The sequence below is a fragment of the Phalacrocorax aristotelis genome, chromosome 23 (genome assembly GCF_949628215.1).
Source record: "Phalacrocorax aristotelis chromosome 23, bGulAri2.1, whole genome shotgun sequence".
Taxonomy (NCBI): Eukaryota; Metazoa; Chordata; class Aves; order Suliformes; family Phalacrocoracidae; genus Phalacrocorax; species Phalacrocorax aristotelis.
In genome coordinates this window covers 6,973,187-6,986,280 of record NC_134298.1, presented here as the reverse complement: position 1 = coordinate 6,986,280, position 13,094 = coordinate 6,973,187, and the positions used below count along the sequence as shown (strand labels likewise).

Here is a 13,094-nt window from a genome sequence, read left to right as displayed (position 1 = left end):
AATTTTTCAGTGCACAGATGCAAAAGTGAGAACACATTTTGTCCAGGTCTGTTCTGAATGCAGCGGTTCCAGCCTGTTGTAAGTCTCCCAGTTTTGCTAATGCATACAGCAGCGTGGGACGCTCACAGTTTGTCTTCATTCTGATGCTAGGCAGTCACTTCTTTGATATAAATCACCGAGGCCTGACTAAAAGGAAAACAATAACAGAGAGAGTGAAAGAATGTCGGCTGTACTTGAAACGTGGCATGTGCTGAGCCTCACAAGAGGCAGTACACAGCGTCAAAGCATCCAGACACTCTGCAGGCTGAGTAATGCCGCGGTTGCTGTGGTACTGAACATCCTTATTCTGCTCTGAGCTGCAGACAGCAATGTTATATAGCACACAGATGCTGTGTAAACGCAAAGCCATCCATGATTAAACTGTGCATCTTGTATCGGAAAGAGATACGAAAAGGACCTAAAGTTGCCAGTTCCTTTTAGGTAATTCCATAAATTATAAACTTTACATCATCTATATAACACATTAGCGGAAAGCATTATAGAGAACAAAAATTTTTGAAGGCTGTTTAAATGAGCTCAGAAAGGAAAGATTCATCCTGACCACAGAAGAGATCTTCTCAGGTAAATATTTGCACAGTTAAATATTTAAGAATCAATAAATTAAAATATGCCAGGAGGGAATTCAATGTATGCAACTTTACAAGAGGATGAAGTACTCACAGTTCACCTGTATTTTCCAGGTGCCTTAGAGTTACTGTCCAAAGAGACAGACAACAGATTGGAGAACACAGTAACTGTGAAAGAAACCAAATATCACAAGAGGAAATTTTCAGCAGTTCAGAAGACAGCGTATCCAAATAGCCAGCAGGATTTCTATAAAAAGCACTATGATTGAACTGGTGAAAAAGTGAACTAATACCAGCACTAATGACAAAAAAGGAGCATGCTATGAGCATGTGACTTAAAGCTCCCAGAGATCTCAAGGCAAAACCTTGTATTTTTGTTCCTCCTTTATATATAAGTAGTGCTAATAATATAGAACTGAAATGACATTTTGAGGCTATCGAAAGTTCCCCACCCTCAATGGCGTGTCTCTTTCTTTTCTTTCATTGCTTTTATTTTTTAGCGTATTTTCCAAGCATACGATAAGATATGCCCTTATCAAAAGAACCGTCCAGCAGGGACAAGTCCCTGCTGTGAACAGGTACATCTGGAAAAAGTCAATTGATAAATCAAACAGGAAACAATGTGGGTGCTCCGGAAGTGCACAAACAGATTAAGAGACTCTTTTGGCAAAAGTTTTTACTCTTGTTTTAAGAATTCCAGAGAATTTTTTGCTCGCAATCACTACCAAACCTGCAGATTGTCCTAGCTTGGCTGTGAAAAGCATCTCTAAGGAGTATCACCAGACTCACTGCTGGAAATTTGAATGTGAGAGTCAGTTCTACTTACCGTAGCGGATTTGTGAAAAAGTGCCCCCATTGACCAAAACGACACTACCCAGACACAAAGGCAAAACAGCACTGGAAAGAAAAAACACTTTGCATATAATAAACTACATCTTTCAGCACCAATAACAGAACGTGCAGAAGCCCAGAAATTGTGTTTACGCTGCTGAGGTGACACCACCATCCTCCAGCTGTGAATCAAGGAGAAATTATCACATCATCAAGCTACTTTAAATCTTTCATCATCTTTGAGCCATTGAGTATATCAAATAGCAAGATAAAATCAGAGCTTTTGAAAGAGATTGCCTAAGCAGCAATAAAGCAATGCTGGCAAAAGCACAGGGCAAAGGACAGGACAATGGGTTCAGTCAGAAAATGTTAAATAATCCTTAATTTAACATTAAAAAGACCAGAATTTAAGAGGTAGAAATACAGTTTGTAAAAGAATCATGCACATGGAGACTGACAGCAGAGTGTAAGGAACAGCAGCAACATACAATCCACCTCCAAATCGAGGTGACCTTTGGAAAGCAAGGGCTGCGCTGCACTGCCACCTACAAGAGGTCTTTTTGAAGGTGCTGAGAAAAGGAGAGCAGCCAACAAATGATGGTTCCTCACATGTCCCCTTCCGTGCTCCCTGCACCTGAGGTTTAGGGGAGATTGCTGACTGTCATTAATTAGGGGCTCAGCAACGGAATAGAAAGGAAGAAAGGCAATGAAGACATCTCAGCACCACAGAACAAAAGTGTCACTGAAAAACGTGCACTTTCTGTCAAGCAAACTGTAACAGTTTGGGGTCCGCCTACAGCAAGACCACAAATGCTGATGGCTTTGCTTTGTTTGCAGTTAAGCAGTAGGGACTGGCTGTTTGCATGGCTGAAGTCTCCACTGTATTAAAAAACAACTCCTAAAAGCTTGCAGGGTGAGGACAGAGGTAAGGGGATGCTGAGGAACTGAGATTCTGCGTTTGAACCAGAATATTGAGCTTTCATCCAGGACGAAGATGAAACTTTACATATCTTTTTGCAGATGACAGTCATCTGAATCAGAGTCGGTCAGCACTGTTTGCCCAAACTCAGATTCTCCAGAAACATGCAGTTCTGTCTTCAGATACTCTGCTTTAGCATCAGATCCAACAATTGAGGATGAAACTGTTTCCAAGCCCATCTTGGGTCAACTTCCGGGGATCACTGCAAGACTGAAGTATAGTACAACTTCTTTTGTGGTCTCAGCAGTCTGATTTCAGCTGAGATGTGCAAAAAGCCTTTCAACTTTTCTCTCAGGATGCTATTTTAGAGTCTTAGGGATCTCTGTATTAAAAGCAGTAAATATAATTACTCTATCACCTGTAACATATGACACAGTAACAACATGGAGAATGAGCAGTTTTATATTAAACCACAAAAGGTCTTCCCACACAGTAGTTTATAGGTCATTGTCTGCATTAATACAGCTTCTAATTGTGCTACAGATGACTTTATAACACAGTTAAGGTGTTCTTAATCTTCCTAGTATTTTAGATCAACAGCTCTTTGCTGAAAAGAATCCAATATTTTTTCCTCTTTGATTCTAGGACTTAGCTGCCCAGTGTGCTGCCCTATCACTTTCTTCACAAAGGAAGGATTTGATTTTTAAATAGGAATCCCACTGCATTGCTCGAAATAGACTTCTCATATAAATAAATATGTTCTCTAAGCGATGGCAGGGATACACAGGCTGAACAATCTAAACAGACAAGCTAGAGAGTCCTATTAATAGAACCCTTGCACTATCATGTATAGTGAGAAAAAGGGTATAAGCAGTGTAGAAGATCTTAAATGCACAAAATATGAAAGAGCAAAGGAGAACAAGAGTCTTTGATGATAGCAGCTACAAAAATCTTTGCAAAGAAAGATTAAAAATTGAACAAATAAATGCACAGTCTAACATGAGAGATTTGAGCCTTGTCTTCTTTCTTTTAGGGAAGAACTGAGACCAACAGATCTCTCTGTATGGTTCCATCAGGCTCACATTATCTCAACATTAGCTTCAACGGGATCCTCTATAAAGTGGCTTTTCCATAGTAAAGCAGATCCAGGCTGCATGAGGCAAAAGACTACCTATTCCAGAAAAAGCAAAACGAAGGGAATGCCACACAAAAGAAATGTTCAGTCTTAAACAAACACCCTAAGCCCAGCAGTGGGCTAGATTGCCTGAGATACCGGCACAAAAATATTGTTCAGCAAATTATTCTTGGCACAAACAACAAGGTCGGTAAATGCCCTGGGAGAAGGAAACACCCTGATGGTGACACCCACTGTCAGAAGTATAAATAGAGAGAGCTGGGGATGAAAAATTGCAGTCCTGAATCTTATCAGGCTGTGCACCTAAATTTGGGGTTGCGGTTAGACTCTCAGCTGCTGTCGCTATGAGCTGTGGCACTAAGTCTTCGAGTAGTACCACTAGAATTAGCAGTGGAGGTGGTGGTAGTGGTGGAGGTGGTGGAGGGGGAAGCAGCTGTGGAGTGCGTAAGTCTAGTGGATACTCCTCAGTGTCCTCTAGAAAATACACCTCTTCTGGAGGAAGTGGAGGCTTTTCTGGGAGAAGCTTTGGTGGAGGAGTTTCCAGGAGCAGCTATGGAGGGGGCTTTAGCAGTGGCAGCTGTGGAAGGATTAGCCGCGGTAGCTACGGTGGGAGAATGAGTGGTGGTAGCTATGGAGGAGGAATGTCCTGTGGAAGCATGGGAGGATTTGGATCGGGTGGAGGTGGTTTTGGGGGAATGGGAGGTGGTTATGGAGCTGGCCTTGGTGGAGGTGGTTTTGGTGGTGGTGGATATAGTGGAGGCGGATTTAGTGGCGGCTTTGGTGGTGGCAGCTTTGGTGGTGGCAGCTTTGGTGGTGGCAACTTTGGTGGTGGCAACTTTGGTGGTGGTGGTGGTTTTGGTGGAGGTAGTTTCGGTGGAATGGGGTTTGGTGAAGATGCCAGCTTGCTCTCCACAAATGAAAAGCTGACCATGCAGAACCTTAACGATCGCCTGGCTTCTTACCTGGATAAAGTGCGACACTTGGAAGATGAAAATACTCACCTTGAACAACTGATCAGGGAGTGGTATAAAAATCAAGGTCCCACTTCTGTCAGGGACTACAGCCAATATTACAGAACAATTGAAGAACTGCAAAACCAGGTATGATGTAATTTGACCAACTTTGAACAGATTCTCATGAGGATGGCACTTGCCTCCTGCAGCACAACATTCCTATTTGGGGCGATATATTCCCCGCTTTGTTTTAGCCAGGAAGCAGACTGGGGTGGTGACAAAGCCTGACTACCAGTTTTTCTCTGTTGTGGGTGGTTCGCGTATTCTGGCACGCTTGTTTGGCACAGGCGGCATTGTTTGGTGCAGTGGCAGATCACCACTAGTGCACCTGTTATGGGGCCTGCCTAGTGCTCCCTCCAACACTGTGTTCTTGCTCTCTCAAACAAGAGATACGATCATTGCTTGCTTATGTTGAGCTACTAGTGACCATATTAATTGCATAATTTTGTGAAGGATGAGCCAAAATGTGCATTTAGTCTAACTCCAGCCCTCCTATATCTCCTACATGAATATGGTTGTTGCCAAATGCAATGGTAATTATGTTTTCCCACTGTTTTTGGAATATGAATAGTTTATTTAGTTATTCTTTCCAACAGGGTATTATGTTTTTAATGAACATTTGTAAACCAAAATTACAAGCAAAGGCACTTGCTTTTAAGTAAGAGCAATAAACTCTTCTCTCTATATATAGCTCCTGCGGCACTAGTCAGGCTTGACATTACCATAAAGATATTCTGAAACGTGTTTCTGCACAGGTATTTCTTCCCTCTATCTGTGTGTCGGACTGAAAGACAACTGACCGAATAACATCTGCCCTCTCCCTTGCAGATTGTTGGTGCAAACGTGGACCTTAACAAGATCCTTCTTGACATTGACAACACCAGAATGACTGTGGATGACTTCAGACTGAAGTGAGTCTTTCCCTTCCTTCCTCATTCCACCCTGCCTCCCTTTACCCCCCAAGAGTTCACATTGCCAGTCAATCTTTGTAGATGCTGTAGCCTCTTGGCTCCAATGACAGAATACATCATCATTGGGAAAAGCATTCTGAGGATGATTTTGTGTTAGTCTTTCATGATTATTTTTCTCTAGATGAGTTATTAAAGAGAGCCGTTTAAAGGACTACATTTGAAGTTTCTCCATCCTTGCATGTAGATTTATAAGCATAATCCTCGTGAAACAAATCTCACAGACAGAAATTCTACTGAAGTCAAACAAACCTATTGGAGATAGAAATAGAATGAGGTCCTTTCTTTTAAGAATTGAGCAATGGGATTAAAGACCAAAAATGTACTGATGGGAACTGTTCATAATCAAGATAACAAACAAGGAGATCTGGCAGTACTTTTACGATCCTTTTTGTCTGTCACTTAGATATGAAACTGAATATACTCTCCACCAGAGTGTGGCAAGTGATATTAATGGATTACGTCCACTTTTGGATCAACTGACTCTAGCTAGATCTGACCTGGAGACACAGTTTGAATCCCTAAAAGAAGAACTGATCTATCTTAAGAAGAACCATGAAGAGGTAAGTTTCTCCAACTTTAAAATAATGACTAATGAAACCTCAGCACTCAGAGAATTTCCAGCAGATTTCTTCCACTAGCAGTAACCAGATTTTGGCTGCTGGCTTTGATCACCTGACTTGACACAATCTGGCTTTGATTTTCAGGAGTATGGAGCATCTACAGCTGCCCACAACTGGTGTAATGAGACACCTAGGTCAACACGGGGCAAAATGAGGTCAGGGAAATGAAAGGCTTTCAGAACAAAGTACAAGTTTGTTGCTGAACTCATGGAACAACAATTGGACAGAATATGTGGAGGAGTCAAAAGAAAATATTTATACTATCTGCAATGATATTTCCCAGTGAGAAGAAAAATACATAAAAGGATTTTCACAAAGAGCATGCTGCTCAGAATTCCTTATGACCCCGAGGAGAAAATGTCAGGGTCAATGTGTATGTGGTGCCTGGCTGTTGTTCTCTGTGAAGTTTGGCTTAGGAGAGGCAGAATTGTTCCCTTTCACGACAAGGGCAGATGAGGCCCCCTCTGCAGGAGGGATATGGTTGTGTGAGGATGTGTGTCCCTTTCTTTTCCTTTATTTGAAACTATGTCAGTCTCCTTGCCCTCACCCTCTGAGAACCCAGTGGGGGTTTTTGTGTTTTTTTTTCAGGAAATGAAAGGACTGCAAACACAATCTGGTGGTGATGTCAATGTGGAGGTCAATGCTACTCCTGGCATTAATTTGATGGAAAAATTAAATGAAATGCGTTGTGAATATGAACGGCTTATTGAGAACAACCGGAGGGAGGTGGAAAGTTGGTACGAAACCAAGGTAAAGCACAGGGTTTTTTTGTTTGCTAAATCTTTCACAAAGAACTGGACCTATTTACATCCCACAGAGGAAGGGCAACTTATCACACATTATTTAAGGGACATTAACTTTAGCTGACTTTAAGCAGTTTACTGTAACAGGTCAGTTCTGGAGCATTAAGGCTATGTAGTAAAGCACGTAGCATCTCCATGTTCCAGTAGCAAGGTGAATTACACAGAGTGAGGCAGAAGAGTGGCACGTGGGAAATACACACAGTCCGTCCATATTACATCTTCCTTCATCCTTCGTAATTGCTCTCTCAATGCTTTTATGATAACCCCACTTATTATCAAAAATGCCTCAATTTTCTATGTGAACATTTCAGATGGAAGAAGTTAATCAACAAGTCCACTCCAGTGGCCAGGAGATACAATCAGGCAACCAACAGATCTCTGAGCTGAGACGTGAATTTCAAAGCCTGGAAATTGAGCTGCAGTCACAAATCAGCCTGGTAAGTGAAGGTGTTTGCTTCTGCTTCACCTGTGACACAGGCTGTCACTAGAATGAAAGAACGGTTACGCCTAGGAAGTACTCCATCTGCAGAGAATAGGTGACTGGATTGCTTATCTTCAAAGATATGCTTTTTTTCCTGGTTTGTGAAGATGTCCATTTTTTCCACAAAAATTAGTTAAACTTGCCGCATTCCCACAAACACTGTATTTTTTCTTTCATTCTCAGGTACAGTCTTTGCAATCCAACTTGGAAGACACGGAACGCCGCTATAACATGCAGCTGCAGCAGATCCAGGGGATGATCGGCCCCGTGGAGGAGGAGCTGGCCAGCATCCGCTGTGAGATGGAGAGTCAGAACGAAGAGTACAAGAATCTCCTGGGCATCAAGACCCGCCTGGAACAGGAGATTGCTCAGTACCGGGCACTGCTTGAGGAAGGGCAGCAAGACCTTGTGTATGTACACTGACAAAAGAACACGGTATGAGGTGAAACTCAGGGCTGCTAGATTAGTCACGAAGACAGGAAATTAATGGTCTAGGTTTGCAAAACAGGTTTTGTACTGAAATGAGGCTAATTCAGCTATCCTGACCAGTCACCTCCCAGGTTTGAGGTACTATATGCTTCTTGGCAAACCTGTTCAGAATATAAAACACGTGAGGAAAAATTAACACAGAAATTCTGAACTACTGATTTGGGGCTGGACAGGGAAATGCACGTACGGAGTGTTACCTTTATCCTGGTCCCAGACAAGGCCAGGAACTGAACAGATGGAAGTTACCTTGGAAGAGACTGTCAGCAGAAAAATGACCTTAGTTTTCCAAACCTTCATAAAAATCTCAGTGTGCAATTTGCTGAAAGTTCAAGGTACTTTGGCTTCCCTTATGCAGTGAGCCTGCTTCTGCCTGTAAGTGGTGCCTTAAAGGACAGCTAAAGCTTTGTTTTCTGCCGTTCCAGTTTGGAGCACAGTGACACCGTACGCTGATAAAGCAACAAAGCTAAACTTGCAAGAAATATCTGAGTAGAATGTGGGAAAAGCAAAAACACCTACAGTCAAGCTGAAATTGAAAGGGAGGTTCATTTTTGGCACTGCATCAGTCACCTTGCTGATATGTGCTAGGTTCTAAAAAGAAGTACAGACAAGAGAATTGCAGGCTTCTGTGCAGGATCTGTAGATGATAGAGTTCATCCTGAGATAAAAATGTATTTGATTAACTTTTTTTCTCCTTCTTTCTCTCTCTTTGCAGAATGCCAGCAGGAGGAATGGGAGGAGGAATGGGAGGAGGAATGGGAGGAAGCATGGGAGGTGGTAGAATAGGAGGTGGAGGCTATTCTGAAGGAGGCAGAGGAGGAGGTGGTAGCATGGGTGGTGGATACGGAGGTGGTAGCATTTCCTCCAGCAGCGGAATGGGAGGAGGAATGGGAGGAGGAATGGGAGGAGGAATGGGAGGAGGAAGTAGTGGAGGAGGAATGGGAGGAAGTGGAGGAATAGGAGGGGGAAGCAGTGGTGGATCCAGTAATATTATTGGAGGAGGAGGAGGAGGAAGGGTCTCAGGAGGCATCAGCAGTTCCCACTCCTACTCTTCATCTTCCCAGTCTCAGTCCTGCAGAAGTGGTGGTGAGAGCCAAGGTGAGAACTGTTGTATGGCCACGCTGTTCTCTCAGTCCCATCCTTACTAATTTATAAGTGTATCAACACACTCTTCCAGAGGTAAACAGCACCAAGGATAAACTAAAATTCCTGGAAAGTGTTAAACTTATTTATTAAAAATTCTTTCCTATTTGCATTCACATTCAATTTCTATTCAGTTTTGGGGAAGACATCAGCTAATCACGTAGTTAAAACCCCAGCTGTTTTTCTTCATGTCTCACATTCATTGCAGAACCTCATAAATGCTGCTGCTTTTGTACCATGCTGAGGTTTTCCTTTATGCTTTTGGAACACTTATGGTCACCTATCACATAATCAAGCTTCTTTTCTGCCTGGTAAATACTGGTGCCTCAAAGATTCGGTGCCAGTACTGAAGAAATTAACGCTTTCTTTGTTCCTAAACAGGGTATGGAAGAAAATCTTTTGACTAAGAATATACATTGAGGATGCTACAGTGCAAGACCTTTCAAACAGAAATTGGCCCAAATCCTCTACATTCCCCATGCTCCTGAGGAAAGACAAATGTCTTAACAGTTCCTCAACGTTGCTGATGCCATCTGCCCAAAAAGGCCCATCAGAGCTACCCCGACGGGCCGCCTGCCCACCTGCCATGCATGCTACGCGCTCCTTCTGCCCGCCATGCTTTGTGGCTTCAATCGTTGGCGCTTGAGCTACTTGCTTTACAGATTCAGCCTGTTTGTCACTTGGGTTGTTCTGTGTCAGGAAAATGTCGCTAATAAAACTTCACTTCTGTCTGATGCAACCAGAATCCTGTGTGTAGGTTTTCTTCCATTCTGTAGGTGTAAACACTTAAAAAGAAAATACAAAGCCATGCCATCACGTGCCTCCAGGTAGAAAAGTTGATGAATCATTACAACAGTTGATAACGAAATTTAGAGTTAAAGCACAAATTGTGAGCATTCAGGGCAGATCATCATCTTCTTGGAGCATCCTGTGCTGTGCCTTTGTACTCTTGTGGAGCTGGGCTCTAAGGCTCGATAGCAGCTGAATATCAGCCCAGAACAGACTGCCAAATCGCAGTGCTACATGAGTGCTAATGGAGTTGGCATCAAGTGAGTACCCACCCAGGCCTGACACAGAGAAACATGAAAGATTACAGAACCATGATTGCAAAATGAAAGGAATGTTTCAATTTGTGACTCACAAAAACTCACCTAACACTCATTGGTTTAAACCAGAAACACACAAACGAAGTACCTGTGAAAGTACCTGGGATGTTTACTTTTGGGTATAGGAAGATCTGTGCTGTGAAGAAAATTAACATAAACTCTTTCAGATACATCCAACAGTTACTTAAAAACACCCCTGACTACAGTTTGCAAAGAATTTGATTGTGTGGCTGCTGCAACAGCTTGGAGCAACTCAATGAACAAATAATCAGAAAGCACTCTCTTGTTATTAGCTGTCTTTTGTGAGTTGCATTTGCTTCTGTCCAGCTTTTTGATATGCTTTTTTATAGTCATTATTTCAAAGAAATTATAGTACAGCTTCCTTTGGTGATTGGGACAATTTTGTTCATGAAAACAACAGTAGCTTGTTCCATTGCAGCCCACCCCCATGGATAAAACCCATTTCCAGAGACTTAGTTGAAAAAAATAACTTTGCCTTCTGGAGACTAACAAATTCAGAGATCAAAGGAAATGAAATGCATTGTCCTAGGCCCTTCAAAGCAGTCTCTTGTGCACATTTGAGGAATCTCAGGAATTTCTGCATCATATTTTGGAGGAGAGAGGGCTGCCAAAGTCAGCAGATCATAAACCGCATCTTTATTCATTTTAAGGAGAAGTTAGCATCTGAATTACTCAGACTCCTTTAAAAGTCTTAGTCCATTGCGCAGCTCCCGCCTAGACAACACAGACCAGATATCAACTATAGGCTGTGCAGGCGCAAGTAAACCCAGCAATGGAAAACCTGGAAAGGAACATAAATCACTAGTGCCCGCCCAGCGTGCCAGTCTCCCCAGAGCTGCCCCTGAGGCAGGTTCAGCTCGCGCAGCTGTCTAGGCTCTGTCCTAACCCTGTCCAAGACAGGATCTCTATGGTGAAGCTAAGTTTAAAAAAAAGGCACACAGCGGTCCAAGCTCCAAAAACTCTCAGAGTATCCCGGGCAAACGAGGGGCCAGGAGCACCCTGAGGCTGCCCAAGTGAAGGGTGTATTTCACTTGGACATCCGCTTGCAGGCTTAACTGCCGGTGCAGGGCTGTGTGCTCAGGGAGTGGCCTCTAGTGGTGATCGGAGTCCAAGAAACCGTGGTTGGTGTGGAACAGGAGCTAGCACCATTGATTAAAGGCAAAACAGGTCGATGCACAGGGGCGTGATTGAGAGAGTAGATGCAAAATTAATTTCAGAAATACAGGCCACGTTGCCATGCAAGCTTTCTCAATGCTTGGAAACCATTCAGAGAAACAGAAATACTTGACCTACAGCCAACCAAAGTCTGTATTTGTTCGTGTTGTGCTTGCAGGAACCAGGTTTTGCAGACTTGGCAAGCAGACTTTGTGCTACACAAATACTTCCAGTGACACACAACAGGAAGAAAGAGATCCTTGCAATGCTGATTTCTATGCCTTTGTTTTAGATACTTGGACTACACACATCAGTGAGAAACAGATGTGATGTCCATAGTAAGTGGCATGTGGATTATTTCAAAGTAATCAGATGTGCTTATGCCAGAGCCCTCTAGAGGGTACTGTATGGTTACCTCTCGCACCTTAGATGTTACAACTACCTCCACAGATGTCAATCTACACTTTAACTTAACCTTTGAAGAGTATTTACTTTCCTGTTTTGTTATCACCTTGCTGCCAGACAGGCACTAAGCGCTACACATCGTATGACAAAGTTGGGAAGGGGTTAAAACAGGCAGAATGGAGACAGCACCTAGTAAGAGACCCAGAAGAAAGTCACTGGTGTGGCTAAGGAAATTAGAAGAGAGTATGAGAGGGGAGTAAGGAATCTCACTGTATCTTGAACAAAGACTGAGGAAAACCCTGTGGATCTAGACAGTGAGAACATCTGGGTGAACAGAATACAGCTGGGGGTTTCCATGGAGAACTACGAAATGCGGGGATATGTCCCCCTGAAGGCTGTGCCCACAGAGATGATCCTCCACTCAATATACAGATCAAAATGAAGAACATCATTAATTACACTCTATCAGCCTAGGGCCCATGGATACCTGGGGCTGTCTTTTGAGTACTGTAACCCTGGTGACCCTGTGTCAAAAATAACTGGAAAAGATTTAGGAAACAGTAGAAAATATATAGAAAAAACTTCTGCACATGCACTAGATATTATCCTGGAGTGTTTCAGCCTCAGGAGGCACATCGTGACCATGGGTATGACAGCAGACTCTCTAAATACAGCACTATGCAAAATCACGACTGACATGAAGGTGTTTCTAAAGTTAGTTGACAAAAGTTGGTAAATTGTAATTTTGTAGATTTTTTCATGATTCAGTTTCACTTTAAGTTCAAAACTTTTTTGCTCTCTTAAGGAGTATTTCCCACATATTGAAGTCTCTTTCCATGGAGTCAGAGCCAACACCTCCAGGTTCTTTGGAAGTCACTGGCGTTCCCTACAAGGACGTGCCTTTGGGCAGCTGAATTCAAGCTCTGGGATCCAGCGCCTCAGGTTTATATCTCATTGCATATTAAGCCTCTAAAACTAAGCACTTCTACAGATAGCAGATAACGTTCTAGTGGTAACAGTTCACAACCCTCCCCTTCCAATTCAACAATATTTTGTTGACAAGCCTTTCTATATAATTCTTATGATAAAAGAAGAAAATTAGATATGGGGATATACAAAAGCCTATTGTACAATCATAAACCTACTGAAAAACCCCAGAAGAGAAGACTCCATGAGCATATGGCCTCACCCAGGGTGAAGCTGCACCATTTTCAAGCAGTTGTGTGTCGGTTCTCAGAGGCACGGTGGAGCAGGACTCTCATCTGTCAGCAGTTTCCTCGGCGCCTGTGCAGCACCAGCAGGCAGGCAGGGAGGGGTGCTTTCACCGGGTGCTTGAGCAGCTGAATGGTGGCGGCTACATGCCAAGAGCAAAGCACACC

At 43.0% G+C, this 13,094-nt stretch overlaps 1 protein-coding gene across 1 annotated transcript; it reads left to right on the top strand.

The window, feature by feature from the left end:
- The first annotated feature begins 3,855 nt into the window (after positions 1 to 3,855).
- On the top strand, positions 3,856 to 9,771 carry LOC142067878 (keratin, type I cytoskeletal 15-like). Its single transcript, XM_075116875.1, has 8 exons — positions 3,856 to 4,611; positions 5,353 to 5,435; positions 5,899 to 6,055; positions 6,704 to 6,865; positions 7,230 to 7,355; positions 7,583 to 7,809; positions 8,601 to 8,983; positions 9,410 to 9,771. The coding sequence occupies exons 1-8, from the start codon at positions 3,856 to 3,858 to the stop codon at positions 9,433 to 9,435; spliced, it is 1,920 nt and encodes a 639-aa protein (XP_074972976.1). The 3' UTR covers positions 9,436 to 9,771.
- Positions 9,772 to 13,094: the final 3,323 nt, after the last annotated feature.

Coding starts and splice junctions, on each gene's coding strand:
- LOC142067878 (XM_075116875.1), top strand. CDS start 3,856: ATGAGCTGTGGCACTAAGTCTTCGAGTAGTACCACTAGAATTAGCAGT. Junction 7,356..7,582: donor TGCAGTCACAAATCAGCCTG/GTAAGTGAAGGT, acceptor TTTCATTCTCAG/GTACAGTCTTTGCAATCCAA. Junction 8,984..9,409: donor AAGTGGTGGTGAGAGCCAAG/GTGAGAACTGTT, acceptor GTTCCTAAACAG/GGTATGGAAGAAAATCTTTT.